General features: G+C 34.0%; 1 protein-coding gene and 1 long non-coding RNA gene across 2 annotated transcripts in view; both read left to right on the top strand.

Moving 5' to 3' along the window:
• Positions 1–21,723, top strand: part of LOC126734243 (uncharacterized) — a 48,107-nt gene that overhangs the window by 12,283 nt on the left and 14,101 nt on the right. Inside the window, exon 9 of the mRNA XM_050437779.1 lies at positions 12,177–12,458. Coding sequence (XP_050293736.1) covers positions 12,177–12,458 — 282 coding nt within the window. The remainder of the gene's footprint in view (positions 1–12,176; positions 12,459–21,723) is intronic.
• LOC126734580 (uncharacterized) lies at positions 1,585–8,994 on the top strand. The gene is made up of 3 exons (XR_007660088.1): positions 1,585–2,640; positions 3,005–3,363; positions 8,636–8,994. It is a non-coding gene; the product is annotated as an uncharacterized LOC126734580 (long non-coding RNA).

Here is a 21,723-nt window from a genome sequence, read left to right as displayed (position 1 = left end):
TCTATCTAAGAACGTTCATTGATGTTGACTGTATTTGATGTTAGGGATACTGAACAGGCATTTGGCTTCGAAAGTTTTGTGGGTCTTTCTTATCTCCCTTCTTATAGATAGGGATTGTAATTTAGATATCCATTCCTAGGGTAATTTAGTAGTGTAGTGTAGTGTAGTGTACTAGTTCTACTTCTCCTATCATCAGCTATCACTTCCATATTTGAGAATTTAGTTTATTATTGTATCTGAACTTGATGATTATCTGTTGTTGAATTTGTCGGTTGTTTTTTTGACTTCTATTTTCTTATAATGCAGTTATCGATGCTTTTGGGCATGGAGAATTTTTCCCAATAGTCTTTTTCTATTTGTGTTATTTTTGCAATGGCTCTGTTTCTTACAGCGAAGTATTACTGACGTTGTTCTTCTGGTTTGTTACTGAGGTACTTGATATAGGCTGCTATTTTCTCAGCAGAGTGAGTTTTTATTTCTGGAGTAAACTGGAGTTATATTAATATATATTTTGGACCAAGATCAATTGTATCCCCAGCTGTTATTCGAGTTTTTATTTTTTTTCCTTTAATCGTGATTTGTATAAATTCTGGGTGCTGTCGTTGTCAAAGGAATCTATGTTGAATTTTTCTTGGATTACTGGTGGTTTGTTACCAATTAGATGCATTCCTGGTCTCATCTTATATAGCACCAGTCTGTGTCCAGCTCCCATGTCTGGAGAGGGATTGGATGGTTCTTTTTATTGGTTCTGATTGGTTGTTTATTTGTTCGTTTTTATACTATATACCGGGCTGTTAATGAGCTGAAAAAAGATGGACTACGTTATCTTGTGGGTATAGAATGTGTTATTTATTCATAATTCTAATTGACTGCAACTAGAATAGAAGTTCATAATTTTCATTTAAAGCATTTCAATAAATATGTTTGTTATGTGTATCCATATGATGAGAAAAATCCGCTGGTATAGTCAGTTCGAATTCGAAAAAAAAATTTTCTGAAAAAAATCGAAGCGGGGAGGGTATACCCGAAAAATGAAAAAACCCAAACTTTGAAGGCCGATATCTCGGCTTCTATGGGAGCTATCGGGAAAATTCCAACGGTTTTGTCTTAGTTTCATCCTTCTGAATCCAAAGAAACCATCCGGAAGATCGTAGCTTTTACGATAGCCGAGATATGGCATTTTTAATGCCCATTTTTGGCCTCAAAAACCAGGTCAAAAAGTGACAATTTCCGAATTTTCAAAGTGCTCTCATTCCCTTATTTCTGATCGAATCCTGTTATAACCCGGTATTTTCGTGATGTACTTGATAAGAACAATCCGCTGGTATAGTTAGTTCGAATTCGAAAAAAAAAAATTTTCTGAAAAAAATCGAAACGGGGGGGTATACCCGAAAAATGAAAAAACCCAAACTTTGAAGGCCGATATCTCGGCTTCTATATGAGTTATCGGGAAAGTTTCAACGGGTTTGTCTTAGTTTCGTCCTTTTGAATCGAACTAGACCATCCCCAAGGTCGTAGCTTTTACGATAGCCGAGATATGGCATTTTTGATGCCCATTTTTGGCCTCAAAAACGAGGTCAAAAAGTGACATCTTCCGAATTTTCAAAGTGCTCTCATTCCCTTATTTCTGATCGAATCCTATTATAACCCGGTATTTTCGTGATGTACTTGATGAGAGCAATTCGCTGGTATAGTTAGTTCAAATTCGAAAAAAAAAAATTTTTCTGAAAAAAATCGAAACGGGGGGGTATACCCGAAACATGAAAAAACCCAAACTTTGAAGGCCGATATCTTGGCTTCTAAGGGAGCTATCGGAAAAATTCCAACGGTTTTATCTTAGTTTCGTCCTTCTGAATCCAACAAGACCATCCACAAGGTCGTAGCTTTTACGATAGCCGAGATATGGCATTTTGATGCCCATTTTTGGCCTCAAAAACGAGATCAAAAAGTGACAATTTCCAAATTTTTAAAGTGCTCTCATTCCCTTATTTCTGATCGAATCCTGTTATAACCCGGTATTTTCGTGATGTACTTAATAAAGATAGATAAGAATAATCCGCTGGTATAGTTAGTTCGAATTCGAAAAAAAAAATTTTTCTGAAAAAAATCGAAACGGTCGAAATGAAATCGAAATGAAATGAAATCGAAATGAAAAAACCCAAACTTTGAAGGCCGATATCTCGGCTTCTATAGGAGTTATCGAAAAGTTTCAACGGTTTTGTCTTAGTTTCGTCCTTCTGAATCCAACAAGACCATCCGCAAGGTCATAGCTTTTACGATAGCCGAGATATGGCATTTTTGATGCCCATTTTTGGCCTCAAAAACGAGGTCAAAAAGTGACATCTTCCGAATTTTCAAAGTGCTCTCATTCTCTTATTTCTGATCGAATCCTATTATAACCCGGTATTTTCGTGATGTACTTGATGAGGACAATTCGCTGGTATAGTTAGTTCAAATTCGAAAAAAAAAAATTTTCTGAAAAAAATCGAAACGGGCTTCTATGGGAGCTATCGGGAAAGTTTCAACGGTTTTGTCTTAGTTTCGTCCTTCTGAATCCAACAAGACCATCCGCAAGGTCATAGCTTTTACGATAGCCGAGATATGGCATTTTTGATGCCCATTTTTGGCCTCAAAAACGAGGTCAAAAAGTGACAATTTCCGAATTTTCAAAGTGCTCTCATTCCCTTATTTCTGATCGAATCCTGTTATAACCCGGTATTTTCGTGATGTACATGATAAGAACAATCCGCTGGTATAGTTAGTTCGAATTCGAAAAAAAAAAAATTTCTGAAAAAAATCGAAACGGGGGGGTGTACCCGAAAAATGAAAAAACCCAAACTTTAAAGGCCGATATCTCGGCTTTTATAGGAGTTATCGGGAAAGTTTCAACGGGTTTGTCTTAGTTTCGTCCTTTTGAATCGAACGAGACCATCCGCAAGATCGTAGCTTTTACGATAGCCGAGATATGGCATTTTTGATGCCCATTTTTGGCCTCAAAAACGAGGTCAAAAAGTGACATCTTCCGAATTTTCAAAGTGCTCTCATTCCCTTATTTCTGATCGAATCCTGTTATAACCCGGTATTTTCGTGATGTACATGATAAGAACAATCCGCTGGTATAGTTCGAATTCGAAAAAAAAAAAATTCTTAAAAACATCGAAACGGGGGGGTATACCCAAAAAATAAAAAATTCCAAATTTTGAAGGCCGATATCTCGGCTTCTATTGGAGCTATCGGGAAAATTCCAACAGTTTTGTCTTAGTTTAGTCCTTCTGAATCCAACAAGACCATCCGCAAGGTCGTAGCTTTTACGATAGCCGAGATATGGCATTTTTGATGCCCATTTTTGGCCTCAAAAACGAGGTCAAAAAGTGACAATTTCCAAATTTTCAAAGTGCTCTCATTCCCTTATTTCTGATCGAAAAAATTCAAAAAAATCGAAACGGGGAGGTCAAAAAGTGACAATTTCCGAATTTTCAAAGTGCTCTCATTCCCTTATTTCTAATCGAATCCTGTTATAACCCGGTATTTTCGTGATGTACTTGATAAGAATAATCCGATGGTATAGTTAGTTCGAATTTGAAAAAAAATGTTTTTCTGAAAAAAATCGAAACGGGGGGGTATACCGGGTCCGTTACAGTAGCCCCCCCCAGTTGTTTAAGAGCATTAATTTTTTAGCACCCTATAGCTCTCACCTAGCACTACCTAGCACCCAACTTACAGAGCTAGCACCACACCCCCCAGCGAATTATAGAATATTTTCACCGGGGGGGGGCTAATGTAACGCGAACCCCCCCCCGTTTGTGCTATTTCCCCAAAATTTTAGCACCCAATAGCCCTTACCTAGCACTACCTAGCACCCAACTAAGAACGCTAGCACCACCTCCCCTAGCGAATTACAGAACATTTTTACCGGGGGGGGCTAATGTAACGCGAGCCCCCCCCGTTTGTGGTATTTCCCCAAAATTTTAGCACCTGATAGCCCTCAGCTAGCACTACCTAGCATCCAACTTAGAAAGCTAGCACCTCCTCCCCTAGTGAATTACAAAATATTTGAACATTTTTAGCGGTAGGGGGGAGGGGGTTCGGGTAGGGTTAATTGGCTATATCGATCGACGCTGTGCGTCTTTCGAAATGCGTTTCGAAATGGCGTGCGTCGAATTTAAATCAACAGAGGTTTTTTAAATTTTGCCTTCATTATTGGATTTATAATCTAAATATTTTTTTGACAATATTGTTTTTCTTACTCAGTGACCTTGGTTAATATATTATTTTACAAATTATGTACAGGATGGCCCAAATTCTAATTAATAATAATTTGATGCTTAAGAAAATGACGTTAGGAAATTAAAAAAACATATATTAGCTTTTTAATTTGCAGATATAGGCAGGTCTACCAAAAACGAATATCTGTTAAAAATATAACCTTGCAAACAAAACTATCTATATTATTGTTCAGAATTTTCACTTTAAAGAAAATTTAATTAAAATCGTTTCCTCTGAAAAAATCAAGGAAAAAATCAATCCAGAATCAAAAATATAATTAACAGTAATAATATAATTTATTGAATATTAAGTATATACGTTGGTATTTAAGCCGCCAATTTTCTAATTTTTATTAATTCTTATAAATTATTGCTTAATTTTATTATATTTAAATTTTTCAATTTTATATTTCAAAATTATAGTTCGTTAAATAGATCATAACAAATTTTGTAACTGTACCAAATTTTATTTAAAAATTTTCACGTGTTTCGAAAATATTTACAAAAAACCGCCATCACCTCTTCATCTTTAACACCCTGTATCTTAAAAGCTAAGACGTTTTGGACCCCACTGTATATGAAATTTTAACCTTATTTTGGGCCATAAAATACGTGGTTAAAAGATTGACGTCTAATTTCGGGACATCCTGTATAGGCAGTATAGATTAGACTTTAAGGCTAAACGGAGCGCTGGGTTCTTTTTAATTAAATAACGTAAAATTGGCCAGGTTTTTTTATTTAACTCACCTAAGGCAATACAACAAGTGGCGCACAAGTGGTTGCGTAAAAGTGCGTGGTTCGCGCAAAACACTATTTTAGTGGAAAGTTGATATTACTAGTACATTTAAATAGGTACATATTCCATAATAATCATATTAAATATTTAATTAAACTACATTGATTAACACTATTATTATTACTATTTTTTTTTAACACCTGTAAAAAAATTGTTTAAAAGTGTATGAAGCGTGAGTTGGACAATAATAAATTGGGGTTGTTTTAGTTTAAAAATATTAAAAAAAAATTCATCAGCATTTAATCAATTCTATATTTTCTACTAAAACTAAAATAGCTAAGAATATTGGTTAGTTTATAAACTAACCAAGTAAACACTTTAATCATAACATATACATATATTTTTAATCAGACCTTTTTTGTGGGGATTTTAATTTTCTAATAACGTCAGTTGAGTCAGTTGAGTATCATAACTATTTTATACAGTATTTTTTTTGTATTGTAAGCATAATATATTATCACAGATTAGGTATTTAATAATAAGCAAAGCAATACAGAGCGTCAACGCATCTATTAGACTAGTCAACTTCTATAGAATATTAGGATTATCAAAATGAGATTTGATATAAAGGGAGGGCCGATTTAAAGTAAGTAAGTTAGGTGCTAGTTAGTGCTAGTAGTATGTTAAACCGTGTTAAAGTTTTGGAGAAATATAGAAACGGGGGGCTCGCGTTACATTAGCTCTCCCCGGTAAAAATATTCTGTAATTCCCTAGGGAAGGTGGTGCTAGCTTTCTAAGTTAGGTGCTAGGTAGTGCTAGCCGAGGGCTATCGGGTACTAAAATTTTGTGTAAATAACACAAACGGGGGGGGGGGGGGGAGGGGCTCGCGTTACATTAGCCCCCCGGTAAAAATGTTCTGTAATTCGCTAGGGGAGGTGGTGCTAGCGTTCTAAGTTGGGTGCTAGGTAGTGCTACGTAAGGGCTATCGGGTGTTAAAATTTTGGGAAAATAACACAAACGGGGGGGGTTCGCGTTACATTAGCCCCTCCCGGTAAACATATTCTATAACTCGCTGGGGGGTGTGGTGCTAGCTCTGTAAGTTGGGTGCTAGGTAGTGCTAGGTGAGAGCTATAGGGTGCAAAAAAATTAATGCTCGTAAACAACTGGGGGGGGGGGGCTACTGTAACGGACCCCTTAGGGAGCATCGTAGGTAATAAGTTTGTTACATTTGTCCTACACATGATCAAAAAAGGTGCATCCAGAAGTACGTATAACAAAAGAGCAGAGTGCTTTTTAACATGGCCTAGAACAGAGCTTGCTCAAGGTCTGACTAAAATAAATGGCGAGGCTACAATCTCTGAGGTCCTAGATTATTTTTTTAATGGAAGTATGTTTTCGGCAGAATATATAAAAAACTGCAAAAATTGTAGCTTTATGTCAATAATGAAAAAATCTTATATACCTTGTAGTTTAAACTTTAATGATTTAGAGCAGGAAATTAGCAATACTATTCCTAAAGAAAAAACTTGTATACAGTGCAAAACTGATACCATACGTAATAAAATATCCATAAATCCACACCTTCTAATTTTGGAACCGTTTGATGTCTTGAATAAAACAGCAGAATGTTCATTAAATAGTATTAATCAAACATTATATATTTTTGACAAAACTTATCAACTTCGTGGAATAGTATCACATATTGGTTCAAACGTAGGGCATTTTAGAGCTTGCTGTGTCCGTCATAACAAGCGTTTTGAACTTTATGATGACCTACAAAAAAAGAAAATTGATGTATCGCCCACCACTGTCATTAATATTCAAGTTTTAATTTATACTTCGTAGCTTCAGTTGCAGTGAACTAGATTAAATTCAAATTAATGCATTCTTCATTAAAATTTGATACAATACAAAAAATGTAAATATGGTTCTTATTTCTGTTTTTTTTTTTTGTTAAATAAGGATATTTTCTCAAATAACCTGTATAACTACACCATTTGTACCATTTATTTTAGTTACCAAGAATGTTAAGTTTGTTGTACCTACATTTGTTATTTGTTCGAATATTTTAATTCTTTTATTTTTAGCCAATTAGAAGGCTACTTTTTTTGAAGCTTTACTAGTAAAGTAACTTAAATAAACAAAATTAAAAAGTGATAATTTTTGTGTCAAACATAATGTGCATTAAATAACTACTACTGAAACCAACTTGTTATTTTAACACATTTTTGTAATATTAAAAATTTGTCTTTAGTTAAATGTGAAATAAGAATATTTATATTTCACTCTGAAAAATAAAATATTTTTACGCATTAACGTGTTATCTTTTTTCATTTTTAGCACGAAAATTCATCCCTTGTTTTTTTCGGAAGCATTACATTACCTACATTGTCTACTCCCCACCCTCCATGCAGTAAATTTGTTCTCTAAAATTCGGTAGGGGATGAGGTGCTAGCTTTGTAAGTTGGGTGTTAGTTAGTGCTAGTAGTATGTTAAACCGTGTTAAAGTTTTGGAGAAATATAGAAACGGGGGGGCTCGCGTTACATTAGCTCTCCCCGGTAAAAATATGCTATAATTCGCGGGGGGGTGCGGTGCTAGCTCTGCAAGTTGGGTGCTAGGTAGTGCTAGGTAAGGGCTATCGGGTGCTACAATTTTGGGGAAATACCACAAACGGGGGGGGCTCGCGTTACATTAGCCCCCCCCGGTAAAAATATGCTATAATTCGCGGGGGGTGCGGTGCTAGCTCTGCAAGTTGGGTGCTAGGTAGTGCTAGGTAAGGGCTATCGGGTGCTACAATTTTGGGGAAATACCACAAACGGGGGGGGCTCGCGTTACATTAGCCCCCCCCAGTAAAAATATTCTATAATTCGCTGGGGGGTGTGGTGCTAGCTCTGTAAGTTGGGTGCTAGATAGTGCTAGGTGAGAGCTATAGGGTGCTAAAAAAATAATGCTCTTGAACAACTGGGGGGGGCTACTGTAACGGACCCGGGTATACCCGAAAAATGAAAAAACCAAAACTTTGAAGGCCGATATCTCGGCTTCTATAGGAGTTATCGGGAAAGTTTCAACGGTTTTGTCTTAGTTTCGTCCTTCTAAATCCAACAAGACCATCCGCAAGGTCGTAGCTTTTACGATAGCCGAGATATGGCATTTTTGATGCCCATTTTTGGCATGAAAAACGAGGTCAAAAAGTGACAATTTCCAAATTTTTAATGTGATCTCATTCCCTTATTTCTGATCGAAAAAATTTTAAAAAATCGAAACGGGGAGGTCAAAAAGTGACAATTTCCGAATTTTCAAAGTGCTCTCATTCCCTTATTTCTAATCGAATCCTGTTATAACCCGGTATTTTCGTGATGTACTTGATAAGAATAATCCGATGGTATAGTTAGTTCGAATTCGAAAAAAAAAAAATTCTGAAAAAAATCGAAACGGGGGGGTATACCCAAAAAATAAAAAATTCCAAATTTTGAAGGCCGATATCTCGGCTTCTATTGGCGCTATCGGGAAAATTCCAACAGTTTTGTCTTAGTTTCGTCCTTCTGAATCCAACAAGACCATCCGCAAGGTCGTAGCTATTACGATAGCCGAGATATGGCATTCATGATGCCCATTTTTGGCCTCAAAAACGAGGTCAAAAAGTGACATCTTCCGAATTTTCAAAGTGCTCTCATTCCCTTATTTCTGATCGAATCCTGTTATAACCCGGTATTTTCGTGATGTACTTCATAAGAACAATCCGCTGGTATAGTTAGTTCAATTTCTAAAAAAAAAAATTTTTCTGAAAAAAATCGAAACGGGGGGGTATACCCGAAAAATGAAAAAACCCAAACTTTGAAGGCCGACATCTCGGTTTCTATGGGAGCTATCGGAAAAATTACAACGGTTTTGTCTTTGTTTCGTCCTTCTGAATCCAACGAGACCATCCGCAAGGTCGTAGCTTTTACGATAGCCGATTTATGGCATTTTTGATGCCCATTTTTGGCCTCAAAATCGAGATCAAAAAGTGACATCTTCCGAATTTTCAAAGTGCTCTCATTCCCTTATTTCTGATCGAATCCTGTTATAACCCGGTATTTTCGTAATGTACTTGGCAAGGTCCCACACCAGATTTGGCTCTTTCGTTTATTTCTTTTTCACTATAGATAAGTATATAGTTGTCGCATTTTTTTGTTCCGTCCCCCTTTTTTTTACTTCAGATTTTGCACAACAGGAGTCTGAAGTTAATTGAGGATCAATAGGAAAGCCGAAACAATTTTAAAAGAAGTATTCAATTCTGATGTGAGCCTGCTTTTAAAATTTCTAAAAAATTATCAGATTCGAGTTTCTACACATTTTTACAAAAAATAACATTTTAGCTGCTTGATTTTCTTTTTGATTTTATTTTCAAGCTTATTTTTATCTAGAACAAAATTAAAATTTTGAGACAAAATTATTTAGGAACCACTAAGATTAAGGTAATCTGAAAAAAGTTGGGTTTGAGGTTGGTATGAGGTATGATGCCATTAGTATAGATTAAGAAAAGCAAAGAGCTCAATTTGATCTCTACTAAAGGGTCGGTAAATAGTTATAGCTGTCAACTTGAGCTTTAGGCTATATTTGAAACATATTTTGATAAATTTTCCCCAAAAATAGACACGAAAGAAATTTTAAGTTGCCTTTTTGAGCTGGTACAAATAAAAAGTATAATATTTCTAAAATATTATTAATAATTAAATAAGTGCCATTTTTGTACAATTTTAGAAAAAGTACACTATTTCTTTGTGCATTTTTCTTCCAGTTGCTAAATTAGCTGATATGTGCAACTTAAAAAAATCTAAAGGCCTTAAAAAGCTATTTTCATTTCCTATAGAAGATCAGCAAAAACTTCATAATTTATTCCCAAAACTTTGGAAACTTAATGAATGACAATTATCATTAAACAACCATTCGTGTCCACTGCTGAACATAGGCACAGAATAAACGATCTCGCAGAAGCGAAGGCTAGCCCTTTTTACCGTACCGGTTTTTCGTTTAGGCTCCTCCCATTTACCCCCATTCTAACGGCTGTACCCGTTGGCCTCAAAAACGAGGTCAAAAAGTGACAATTTCCAACTTTTTAATGTGCTCTCATTCCCTTATTTCTGATCGAATCCTGTAATAACCCGGTGTTTTCGTGATGTACTTGATAAGAACAATCCGCTGGTATAGTTAGTTCGAATTCGAAAAAAAAAATTTCTGAAAAAAATCGATTATACGTTTACAGAAATATTTGATTTGAAAACTTTTTTTTAGTTTTAAAATTTTTCCGAATGCTGCCCATCCCAAGCCTTTTCTCCTTTTCAGCTCGCAGGTTTAATTATCTCGGCCAATTCTGTTCTCATGTTCCAGATACTTATATGAGGTAACATTTTCGATACTCTTCAATACTCTACTGAGATATTCTCGCTCATGACAAGATTGGTCATAAGTTGTATCTTCGTAAATTTTATTTTTAAGCCGACTTTGTTGCACTCTTCATGAAGGCTCTTTAACATAGTCTGTGCCTGGTCAATACTGTCGGCAGTTATGACAATATAATCAGAGAACGTCAAGTGCTTTAAGAACTCTACCTCGATATTTATGCCAATTTCTTCCCAGTTTACTCTCTTAAAGGCATTTGATTATGATTGTAGTAAATAGTTTCGCATATATTGAGTCGCCCTGACGAACTCTTACCATTTGAAGATTATTTGTATCTACATGTAACCTTACATAGCCTGTTTATATACTTTTTTTTAATAGAGAATTATGTCGGTGTTGATTTACGCGGTTGAATGCCTTTTTGAAATCTATGAATAGATGTCGCTTATCATACTCGATGCAGTTTCTATTAGAGTCTTAATAAATTGCGAGTGGTCATTCGTTCCATACCCTACTCTAAATCCCGCCTATTTACGTGGCTGGTATAAATTTAATTTAGAAATCAGATGATCAGCTTAGCTACAATATTCATAAAGAGTTTGTAGACATGCGACAATAAGCTCATCGGTCTATGTTGTTCTCTTTAAAAGACATGCATTGAAAAATCAGCCTATATTCTTAAGCAATATGTTTCCTCTTGCTTTAACAGACTCAATAAGAATTTCGTCTTCGCTTGGGGCTTTATTGTCTTTCATTTCTTTCAGTGACCCTCTTATCTGATCCAGAGTAATATGAGGAATATTCTCTAAAGCTTGGTTTTGAATATGAGGCAATTTCTGAGGCAGATTATGTTTCCTTTCTTTGTATAATTCTGTATAAAAGTCCTCATCCAACTTTAAAATTTCTTTCTTGCTTGAACTTGTATAGCCTGCTCCATTCTCCAGCTTACATATGTTATTGGTACCAGAGAAGAAGTTTTGTTATTTTCAATAACCTTTTCTATTTCTTCAAATTTGAACTGTCTTATATCCCTCCTGACGCCCATTGAGATTGCGCATACTCTCGTTTTGTGTGGATGGGCACCCTCGCTCTTACCATTACTGAATGAAAATTGATTCAGTATGTTGACATCTTGCACAATATTGTGATCTTGCACAATATCAGTGATCAAATTTTTGATAATTTCATGTGGGCTTGGTCACGTTCAGCACTCCTATTAACTCTTCATAATTCAAAGTGTGCCAGGAAGTCAAGGAACGTATTTTTTTCTTCCACTGCCACTGCGGGGTTGTAGAGAGTCTTACTGTAGAGAGCTACATTTCCTTAACCTCGGTATTACGGTTACACCGCAGTGAACGGATCGTCAGAGCCTCGTTTATGAGAGAAGAATGCACCACGCGCAAGTGTGGTAAAGATTAAGTAGGTTAAATGAGTCACATCACTACCCGATTTTTATTACTCAGACCAATATCTCCTGAAAACGCACCCGAATGAATATGATGACATGTAATATTTTAAAAAATTTCTTTCAATCCAATTTGTCAGTAACCACTATGTGGAAAGACTCATTTTTGAGAAAGAGACAGACAAATATATTATTTTATTTAAAAGTCTGGATTTTTCTTGGCACAGATTGTAAAAAAACCTCATTTACTCTAGGAAGTAAAAGTCATTTTAGTTTTTACAGTAATTCTAAGAATATTCTTATATATTTTCTTAAAAATCTAATTGGAATATCCTTAGAACATTTATTTCTAATCAAACTTCCTCACCGAAATTATTTCCTTTCCAGCGTATTCTCCAAAGTACCAAGAGTCTACATGCCAATCCTTTGGTTTGAACAAAACGTACTCATTCCTGAGGACTTGATCTTCTACCTCAGAATCCTCAGCAATTTTGAAAATATTTGCCTGGCAGTCGGCATAATTTGCATCCTCTCATCTATACTGTTGGAAAGTTGTTACTGTTACAGAATATGTACTACAAAAGTAATTAATAGGAAGCAACATGTGATAACCAGAGGGGATCCTATCGAGGAGATTCCTTTGAAGCATAAAGAGAAAAATGGATTTTTGTGAAGTGGAAGAGAGTGAAATTTTAAGAAATTTATATGGATAATTAAAACTGTTTTATGGTGGTTTTAAATACGTTTGCCCTGTGATTTTAGTCTAAGAGATACATTTATGGGGCATGTTGTCCCAATACTATTGGTATTTTTAAATATGATTCCATAATTTATAAGTCCTACAGACACATAATAATCTCTTTTAGGTTATTTACACATGTTATAGCGAATAAACTAGTGCAGTTGGCAATATTAAAAATAATTTTTTTCATGTTTTTGTTTGCGTGATAAGGACTCGTTTATATCTGTATTTGGAATATAATTTTTTACTGTTTGTCTTGTTTTATTTATTTATTTATTATTATCTCAGGAAGTAGCTAATCATAAATAAACTTGGAAATATTTGTTTAATTTGTGAAAACTTTGAAAAATATAGTTTTTTTCTGCATCACTGGAAGAAACTTGATTTTGCCTATTTAGGTTTTTAACAAAACCGTTGTGATATTCAAATGGTTTATTGAAATTGGAAACTCTAAAAGAACATAAAGTCAGGGTTCTAAAAACATAAGGTTTTATCTTAGGTGAATTGTTCTGGATTAGAGAAATATTTCCAAAATGTACACACTCGTAATTTCCATTATCTGAAGTTGACCTACTCCCTTTTTTTTAACAGCCAACCCTTTAAAGTTTCTCAAATAAATCGGGAAATATGATAATAAAATAGCAGCAGTATTAAAAACGTGATTATTGTCTTCTTCTTTCATCTTAACAGTTTGTTTTTTAATAGTTACAAGATTATTTCTTATGTAAATCTAAATGATACTTTTATTTATTATTTTATTTGACAATTTCAATTTTATAAATAAGAAAAGCGAGAAAAAATAAATAATTACATTGAGTAAGTAAAAAATTATATGAACATAAGAAAATATAACTTCTTTCTAAAACCTTAGAAAAGAATTAAAAAATAAATTTAAATTAAAGAAATTGGTTGAAAACCTAATTTAAAAAAAATAGTTTCAATAAAACATTAAAAATTCAAAAATCAAAATAAATTTTAACTTTTCTTGAGATACGTACTGTTTAGCACATAGTTTCCATGTAAATGTTAACAAGTTAAAAGAAAATATGCATGGAAAAATCACAACCTTTAAATACAAAAATATTATGATTTAATCAGACTTAGATACCTACATCCAAAAGTTGAGTTACAAGCTGGTATGTTTGAATTCCACAAAATTTGCCATTTGTTGTTTTTTAAGGACGAAAAATCGTACTGATGCTGTATGTGATTTTTTTTCGAAATTTATTAAGTCACAATATTATTAGGTCAATCGAGGAGATGCACTTGTTGCTTAGTTTTTGGAAATATAAGGGCATAGTTGTTGATGAACAATGATTCTTCTTTAAATACTAAAGTGCATTTAAAAAGGGGTGCCCAACTCGATGTAATTTACATGTCAAAGGCATTCGATAAACTTATTCACACGTTATTGTTGACTAAGTTGCAATCATATGGATAGGGAATTATATCATGAAATGTTTAACGAGTTTTCTTACCAGTAGAAAACAGAGTGTGAGTATCAAAACATTTATTACTCATTAAGTTATTGTCAATTGAGGGTAAAAGTATTCATTCACTCATTCACTTGAAAGTATTTATACTGATCCTGCTGTAATAATAATAATAATAATAATAATAATAATAATAATAATAATAATAATAATAATAAATATTTTGTATTTGCAAACTCATCATAACTACATAAAAAAAATACATATTTATTATTTTATGCAAATAAAAGGCCAACAAATTCAGAATTTTGCCAAGGCAGATTCTGGTCTTTAACATTGTGCCCAAAACTTAAAAACACTAACTAAAAAAAAATATAGAAACGCGTGTAACAGACTAAGTTTAATTATACACACCTACCCAAAAAATGTAGAACATTAACATAGTACCTCACAAAAAAAAACACAGTAAACACAGATTTTTAGTTTTCACCCATACCCAAACTAACAATATTGACGCTTCAATATTTTACGCAGATAGCTGCTGACTCATCAGATGCACCATCATTCCTCTGCGAAAAGTCTGAACAGACACCAAACCCAACTCAAAATGTATGCCCAAAGAGTTCATCTGATATGCAAAATTATAGGAAAAGGACCTTTTAAATAATTGAGTCTTATGTTTTGGAATATGAATTGTGTTTCTTCTTAAGCCCAAATGGTGAACATCATTTCTAAAAGTAATCTTAAGGTATAGGTAAGGTGGACTACGGTATTTAAGAATTTTATAAAAAAAAGTAAGTGAATGTAAGTCTAGGCACCAACCGTAAACAACATCGCAATAATTGCATTGTGATAGCACTAAAGAGTCACACAACATTTTTTTAATATCTTCACTTAGATAATGCCTATGTAAGTAAATAAATTTTAATGCAAAATACCCTTTTTTTAGAACATTAGAAACGTGTTGATGAACTCGCAAATCACTATCCACTATTAAGCCCAAACTTTTGCAATTATCTACAACAGGAATATTAGCATCACCCATCTTAATATTAATAGTATTGCTGTTTAAAATATGGTTAATTTTTTGCTTATTACCAATACAGACGATTACAGACGACTTAGAAGGATTTAATTTTAGCTTGTAAGTCTTGATTAATTTTTGCTTTCGCATTTTTAGCATCTTCTGGCAGAAAAGAGTGATACAACTGAGCATCGTCAGCGTAAAAATGGTAAAGGCATGTACTTAAATGGAATGTGTTTTAATATTGATAAGCTTATTGTATATCTTTTGCTAAATCTAAATTTTCATTTACATATAATTATAGTACTGATGATGAGTTAGTAAGAATGGTGAAAGTGGTAAAGGATCTTAAAGTACTATTAGATTCTAAATTATGTTTTTGTGACCATAGAAGTATTCAACGTGCTTATATAAACTTAGACTTCATATTAGTTGATTAAGTCCTGGTTTTTCATGCAATGATTTTAAGGTTTTGTATTTTTATCGTATGTCCGCTCTATCCTGAAAAAGCAGGTGGCCAAGTCGACTCTGTATATACTAATTTCTTCAGCGCCTTTCACAGAGTGCTCTACAATCTTTAAAATTGTGACAAAGTTAAAGGTTTTGGGGGTCGTGGGTTGAGTTTGCTAATTGGCTGCATATTTTTAAGTTAAATTTTGTAATTTCCTGACAAGATCCATTAATATTTCATCAGGAGCGCCACAAGGATCCCATGGTAGACCGATGGTTGATGTGAAAAAGTTGTTAGCAAAGTTAGGGCCCTTGGTATTGTATTGGATAATAACCAGTCATTTAAAGGACATATGTCAAATATTTAAATATTGTTTCTGGCTCTTAGAATACTCAGTTTCTTAATAAAATCTACAAAAACTTCTGAATTTTCAAGATTAAAAAATTCTATTGTGCAATTGTTTAGAATTCTTGACAACTGTTCCAATATCTGGAACCCTAGTTATATACCTTATATTAATTTAATAGAACGCGTCCAAATCAAGTTTTTAAGACTTATTGGTTATAATAGAGATGAATATTATTATGGTAAATTAAAATCACTATACTCAATGTCGCCATATTGGAAAGGAGAAGAGTAATTCTTAAAATGACTTTTTGACAGTTAAGTGTTTTAAATTATTGCAAAGTTCACCTTTTTTTTTCTAAAGCTTTTTCTAAAACTACTTTGTTTTTCTACTTTCTACTTCTTTACTTGTGGATCGATGCCTTTGTTCTATTTGATACCTACCTCTATGTTAACGTTTTCTATTCTATGCAATAGTTGACATAAATCCTCTTCAAGCTTGGGGCAAATGGTTTTGTCATCTATATATCTCATATTAAAAATCTTCCTTCCGCCAATAGTAATACCACAGATGTAAATAGCTCCGCACGAGCTATTTACATCTGTGGTAATACCGCCATTCCACCCATCATTGACTTTTCGCATAAAGCATTCGTCTTATGTATCGAACAGGATTGGACCCAGTATGCAGTCTTGCACTCTGACCCAAACACAGCCATCGTTATACAGTGTGTGTCAGCCAAATGGAATAAATTAGCTAATAAATAGACGAAAGCCTGTTGGAAAAAAACGCTCGAACACGTCGATTGGTTTTTATAGTTGCGCATTTTTTCTCATAAAAACTTTTTATACAGGGAGTATCAGATAACGGTGGCCAATACCAACTTGCTTAGTTTAAACATAATACCCTGTATGTTAATTAATTTTTAGATTCCTCAGATCATTTTAGACATATTTTGTATACAATGTCCTATACCTATCTTTGACTGTTTCGGAAATATTAAGTAAAATTCAAAAAATTACATTTAGAAAAGAAAATTATTTATTTGCCGAAAATTATTACAACATATTCAAAAACTTATATATAATACAAATCTAAACAATAATGTCAATGTAGGAGATGTTCAAAATGCTCGCCACGAACGTCTTGGCAACACCCTCCCGTAAATAGAAATTTATTCTAACGTTACTCAACATCTCAGGTGTGATCGATCTAATTACCAGGGTTATTCGTCTTCGTAAGTCAGTGGGTTTAGTTTTGTATACAATAGTTTTCACATATCCTCATAAGAAAAAGTCTAATGGCGTCAGATCGGGAGACCGTGCTGGCCATTCCATCGATCCTCGCCTCCCTACTGCCTGTTGAGGTACTGCCGGACATTTATTTGGTAGTGGGGTGGTGCTCTATTTGTTGAACCCATATCATATTCGCTGGAACTTGTGGGTTTTCCTGGATCAGGATACAAGTTGGCCAACGTTAGCACTCCATTATTTTGAAGCAATTCTAAATAATTATCGCCATTCAAATTGTCCTCAATAAAAAAGGAACCTATGATCTGATCTTCAATAATTCCTGCCCACACGTTAATCTTTTCAGGGTATTAAGAATTGTTTTCTCTCGTCCAGCGAGGATTTTCCCTGGACCAATAGCGGCAATTTTAACGATTGGCATGACCGTGAAGAGTAAAGGTGCACTCATCAGAAAACATAACATGTTCTAATTGGATCACATTGCTGTCTGACATTATTTGTTCACCAAAATACATTCTCCTGATAAAATCGTCTTCCGTGAGCTCCTGGGTGGGTATAATTTTATAGGGATGCATTTTGTTTTTCCTCAAACTCAAGCATAACAGCTAATTTGGTATCCTCACTTATTGCATTGGCAGCTGCTTTTTTTACCTGCCTAACATGACCCAGCTCGATTCCTTTTCTGTTTTACTAATTGTCCCTTGGGTTAAAGGCGGCAAATTTGGAAATTTTTCGTGAAATAAGCGAGCTACTTCCATTTGCGTCCGTGTATTATCTCCATAGCCAATCATCTGTAGAATTGTTATTTTGTGCATTTCTGTTAAATGAACCATTTTTCTGGCTTGTAGTTAATAAAAATTCAAACGACTATAGCATTGTAATAGACTAAAAGTTTTTATGAAAAAAAATGCACAACTATAAAAACCAATCGACGACGTGTTCGAGCGTTTTTTCCCACACGCTCCCGTATATTTATTAGCTAATTTATTCCATTTGGCTAACACACACTGTATAGATTTTTGATAAGTAGAATCAGGTGGAATTACACTACTATTTCAAAGAGAATTTGCCCAATTTACCAGATCAAAAACTTTGCTATAATCGATAAATCACATGCATCTTGTGATGTTAAATTTCCGATAAGTGATAGTTGCTGCATAACTCTTTGACTCCTTTTTTAAGATTTTGTCCAGTCCTCTGGCTACGTGCATATCTCCTATTTTTTTGGGCAGATTCGGTGCACTCTGATGTCATCTAGGGCCCAAATCATTTCAATGGGTATATTATCTATATCAATGGCTTTATAGCTCATTTCAACTTTATTTTTAAGTATGTCGGGTTTTGTTTCAAAATTGTGTTTCACTTGTCTCGGTGATTCCTTCTTCATCATCAGATTTTCGCAGTATTTCCTCCATCTAGTTAATATGTCTTGTCTGGCTGTCGGTAGGACCTCGTTTTTATTTTTGATGGCATTATGGTTTGGCGTGAAGCAATGAGTTATCTAATTTATTATTTTAAATATGTCTTTAGGTTTAGTTTTGTTTTCGTAATCTTCTATTTGTTTGCATAATTGATTTAGGTAACTGTGTTTGTCTTTTTAACCCAGTCACTTGATCTCAATATTCAGTGCTTCATAGGACTCTCTTTCAATCTCATGTTCTAGTCCTGAAGCTTTTAGTTGTTTCCTTACTTGTATTCTGTCTCAAGTAACATTTGCATTTGTGATGCCTTTAGCAGCAAATATATTTATTTAATATGGATTTTGTTTCTATCCAGATAATTTTAGGTGATCTTTGTGTATGTGTCATGTTTTCTTAGGTACCATCTAGGACGTTCGTTTATTGTTTCGTGATTAGTTCCGCTGATAGAAATTGATGATCGCTGTTGCAATCCATACCCGGATAGGTCGTAATATTGTAGTTTTCGAGCGAGATTTTATAAGAATGTATTCTATCTAATTCGCATATCTGTCAGGTTTGTCATGTGATATCCAGGTATATAAACGTCTAGGATGTTGCTGAAATCCTGTGTTACCGATAAATAAGTTGTTCGTAGTGCAGAAGCAGGAGGCATGCTCTCCTCTAGCATTTATTTCTTCGAGTTTTTCGCATTAACCTTCTTTAGTAGCACCAATCTCATTTGAAATTGAAATTGATTTCAGCATTAAAATCACCCAAAACTATCAAGATTTCTCTATTTATTCGTTTTTTTGCGTGCCTTCGAATTTATTATAGAACGCATTAATTTCTTCTTCTTTTGCTTCGCTTGTTGGAGCTTATATTTGAACCACATTTAGATTTACTGGACTGGCCTTGAAACATACAATCAGTGACTGTAGGTACTCTTCTTCACTATGTTTAATATCATTTTTAACTAGCAATGCCACGCCATTTCTTGAGTAATTATAATTTCCAGAAAAATAAATGCCATTGTGGTTCTTCTAGATACAGTTCTTTTGTCGGTCTGATGTGTCTCTCATAAACCTATGATTCCATATGATTTTATTTCCTTTTCTACTACAAAAAATTAATGCTATTAATAATTATGTAGTATCCCTTACAGTACCGAGATAAAAAAAATTGAGTTTGGGGTTTATATTTATTTTACGCCGATAAAGTTGGATCAAAAGGTACGGAAAATTATTTTAAAAAATATTCGAAAGGGTTAAGGGAGGGATTTAGGGAGTACACAATTGTGTGTCTAGGGAGCCAACATTAGAAAAGCACAATTGTGAAACAAAATCTATTACTTTGTATGGAATGAAATAAAACAGTTTTTATCTTTGGTTAAACAAAGAAAAACATTACATTTTAAGCAACGCATTCTGGACTGACTTTTGCACCCTTCTAACCTGCATTTAACTGGGTTCTTCATTTCTTCATTATTTGGCCAGTGTTCAAAACCATAAAAGCGTTTGTCTGCACAGGGCAAACTGGAGGGCATTCTTTTCTTTTTTATTTCATTTCCTTCAACGCTAGTCTCTTCCTCTATATTTTCTTGGCATTCTGTTTCCTCCAATACACGCTTCTTAGTACCGGCAATCAGATATTCCCCAAGATTAAGTCTAAATTAACTCTAAACTCTTCTGATACGCTAAGATTGTCAACGACATATCATGACCCCATCAATTAATGAGAACTTATATTTTCCATTCCAATACAGATGTATCCTTGGAAGATGAATACATCCCATCAAAGCATTCATTCCGAAAAATTTCTTTATTTCTTGAGAGGTAAAGTTGTTTTCATTTGCATTTTGTTGCAAGAAATACTGGGAAGTGAAATTTGCGGCTGACTCAAAAAAATCATCATCCAAATATTTAGCAAAATATTCGTTTGGAGTTTTTACGATGGATGGAGTATAGTCCTCTTTTACAGCAAAATCCTTTCCATGCTTCCACTGGAGAGTCTGGAAATGTATGAGGGGTAAGTCATCTTCAGAATCTGAAGAGCTATCAGCTTCATTTGGTGCTACAATTGGGATCTTTTCGTGAATTTCAAACTCATCTTCTTCATCCTCGGACTCTAAATCCGACCCAACTTCATCTAGAAGTTGGAACAATGCCTCCTCGTCATCCCTTAGGTGGTCCAAATCAATAATTTCCTTACTTCTTCCTGTAACAAAGAATTAATTGTATCCAACTTAATTAAAACCAAACCACGTTAACTCCCGTGGCTCACAATTGTGATATACATAACAAAACCATTCTTGGAATCAATAATTTTAAAGATATTTTCAATCTCTAAAAACAATACACTTAATTGAAGTTTATTATACCTATTTAATATTAAGCACTTCTTTTTTCCACTAAATTCTATAAATAAATAATAACTTACCTGCACGAGCCATTGTTGAAAATAATCTGAAACTTTTCAGGTTATGACAAGAATGCACTCCAGGCAAAATAAACGATTTGCGCGTGCACACCTATAAAATGCACTATTCACAATCATGTCGCACGGTTCTCTACCCAGATTAAACATTTTTTGATCCTTATAACACTAGTAAATAAGGAAGTCACAATTGTGACATCGGGTAGCGTAAGGGGTATACCTTCCTTATGCAAAAAAATATGAAAAAGATTCAAAACTTAAAAATACCGAGGCACAAAAAATTGTTACCTGACCGCGAGTTTTTTCAAAAAACGTTAAATTTTTTTCGAAATTATCAGTTAAAACTAAAAATAAATATTAAACTTCACCACCATATATCACAAGTACCATCAACGTTTGGATATACATAAGTATGGTTAAATCATAATATTTTTACATAAGGAGACTGTGATGTTTCCATGTACCATTAATTAGAGTACACCCTGTAAATAAAACTTGCATCTTTCAATTTATTTTCTCATTCTAACAAAGTCAAGATTTAATCTTTAGGAAAAAATAATCCTCCTAATACAAATAATCCTCTTAAAGAAATATCGTTTTATTTAAGTAGATATAGTTAAGTAAATAATAAACAATTATTTTTAATTTCCTGAAGATCGCGAGCACTTATTTTATCTACATCGAGGGGTCAGTGTTATTAGTGCGATAACAAAATGTGATTCCGATATCTCATTTTCTTGCTTAATTTACAATTTTATTATTTTCTAGTTTGTACAAAATTATAATTATTTCTATATTAATGCCAGTTTTTACAGCTGCTTACCTTTTTCATGCACTAGATAAGATTCGTATTGT

This window comes from Anthonomus grandis, chromosome 3 (assembly GCF_022605725.1).
Source record: "Anthonomus grandis grandis chromosome 3, icAntGran1.3, whole genome shotgun sequence".
In the NCBI taxonomy this organism is placed as follows: Eukaryota; Metazoa; Arthropoda; class Insecta; order Coleoptera; family Curculionidae; genus Anthonomus; species Anthonomus grandis.
The sequence above is the reverse complement of the archived record's forward strand: the minus strand, read 5'-3'. Positions and strand labels throughout refer to the sequence as shown.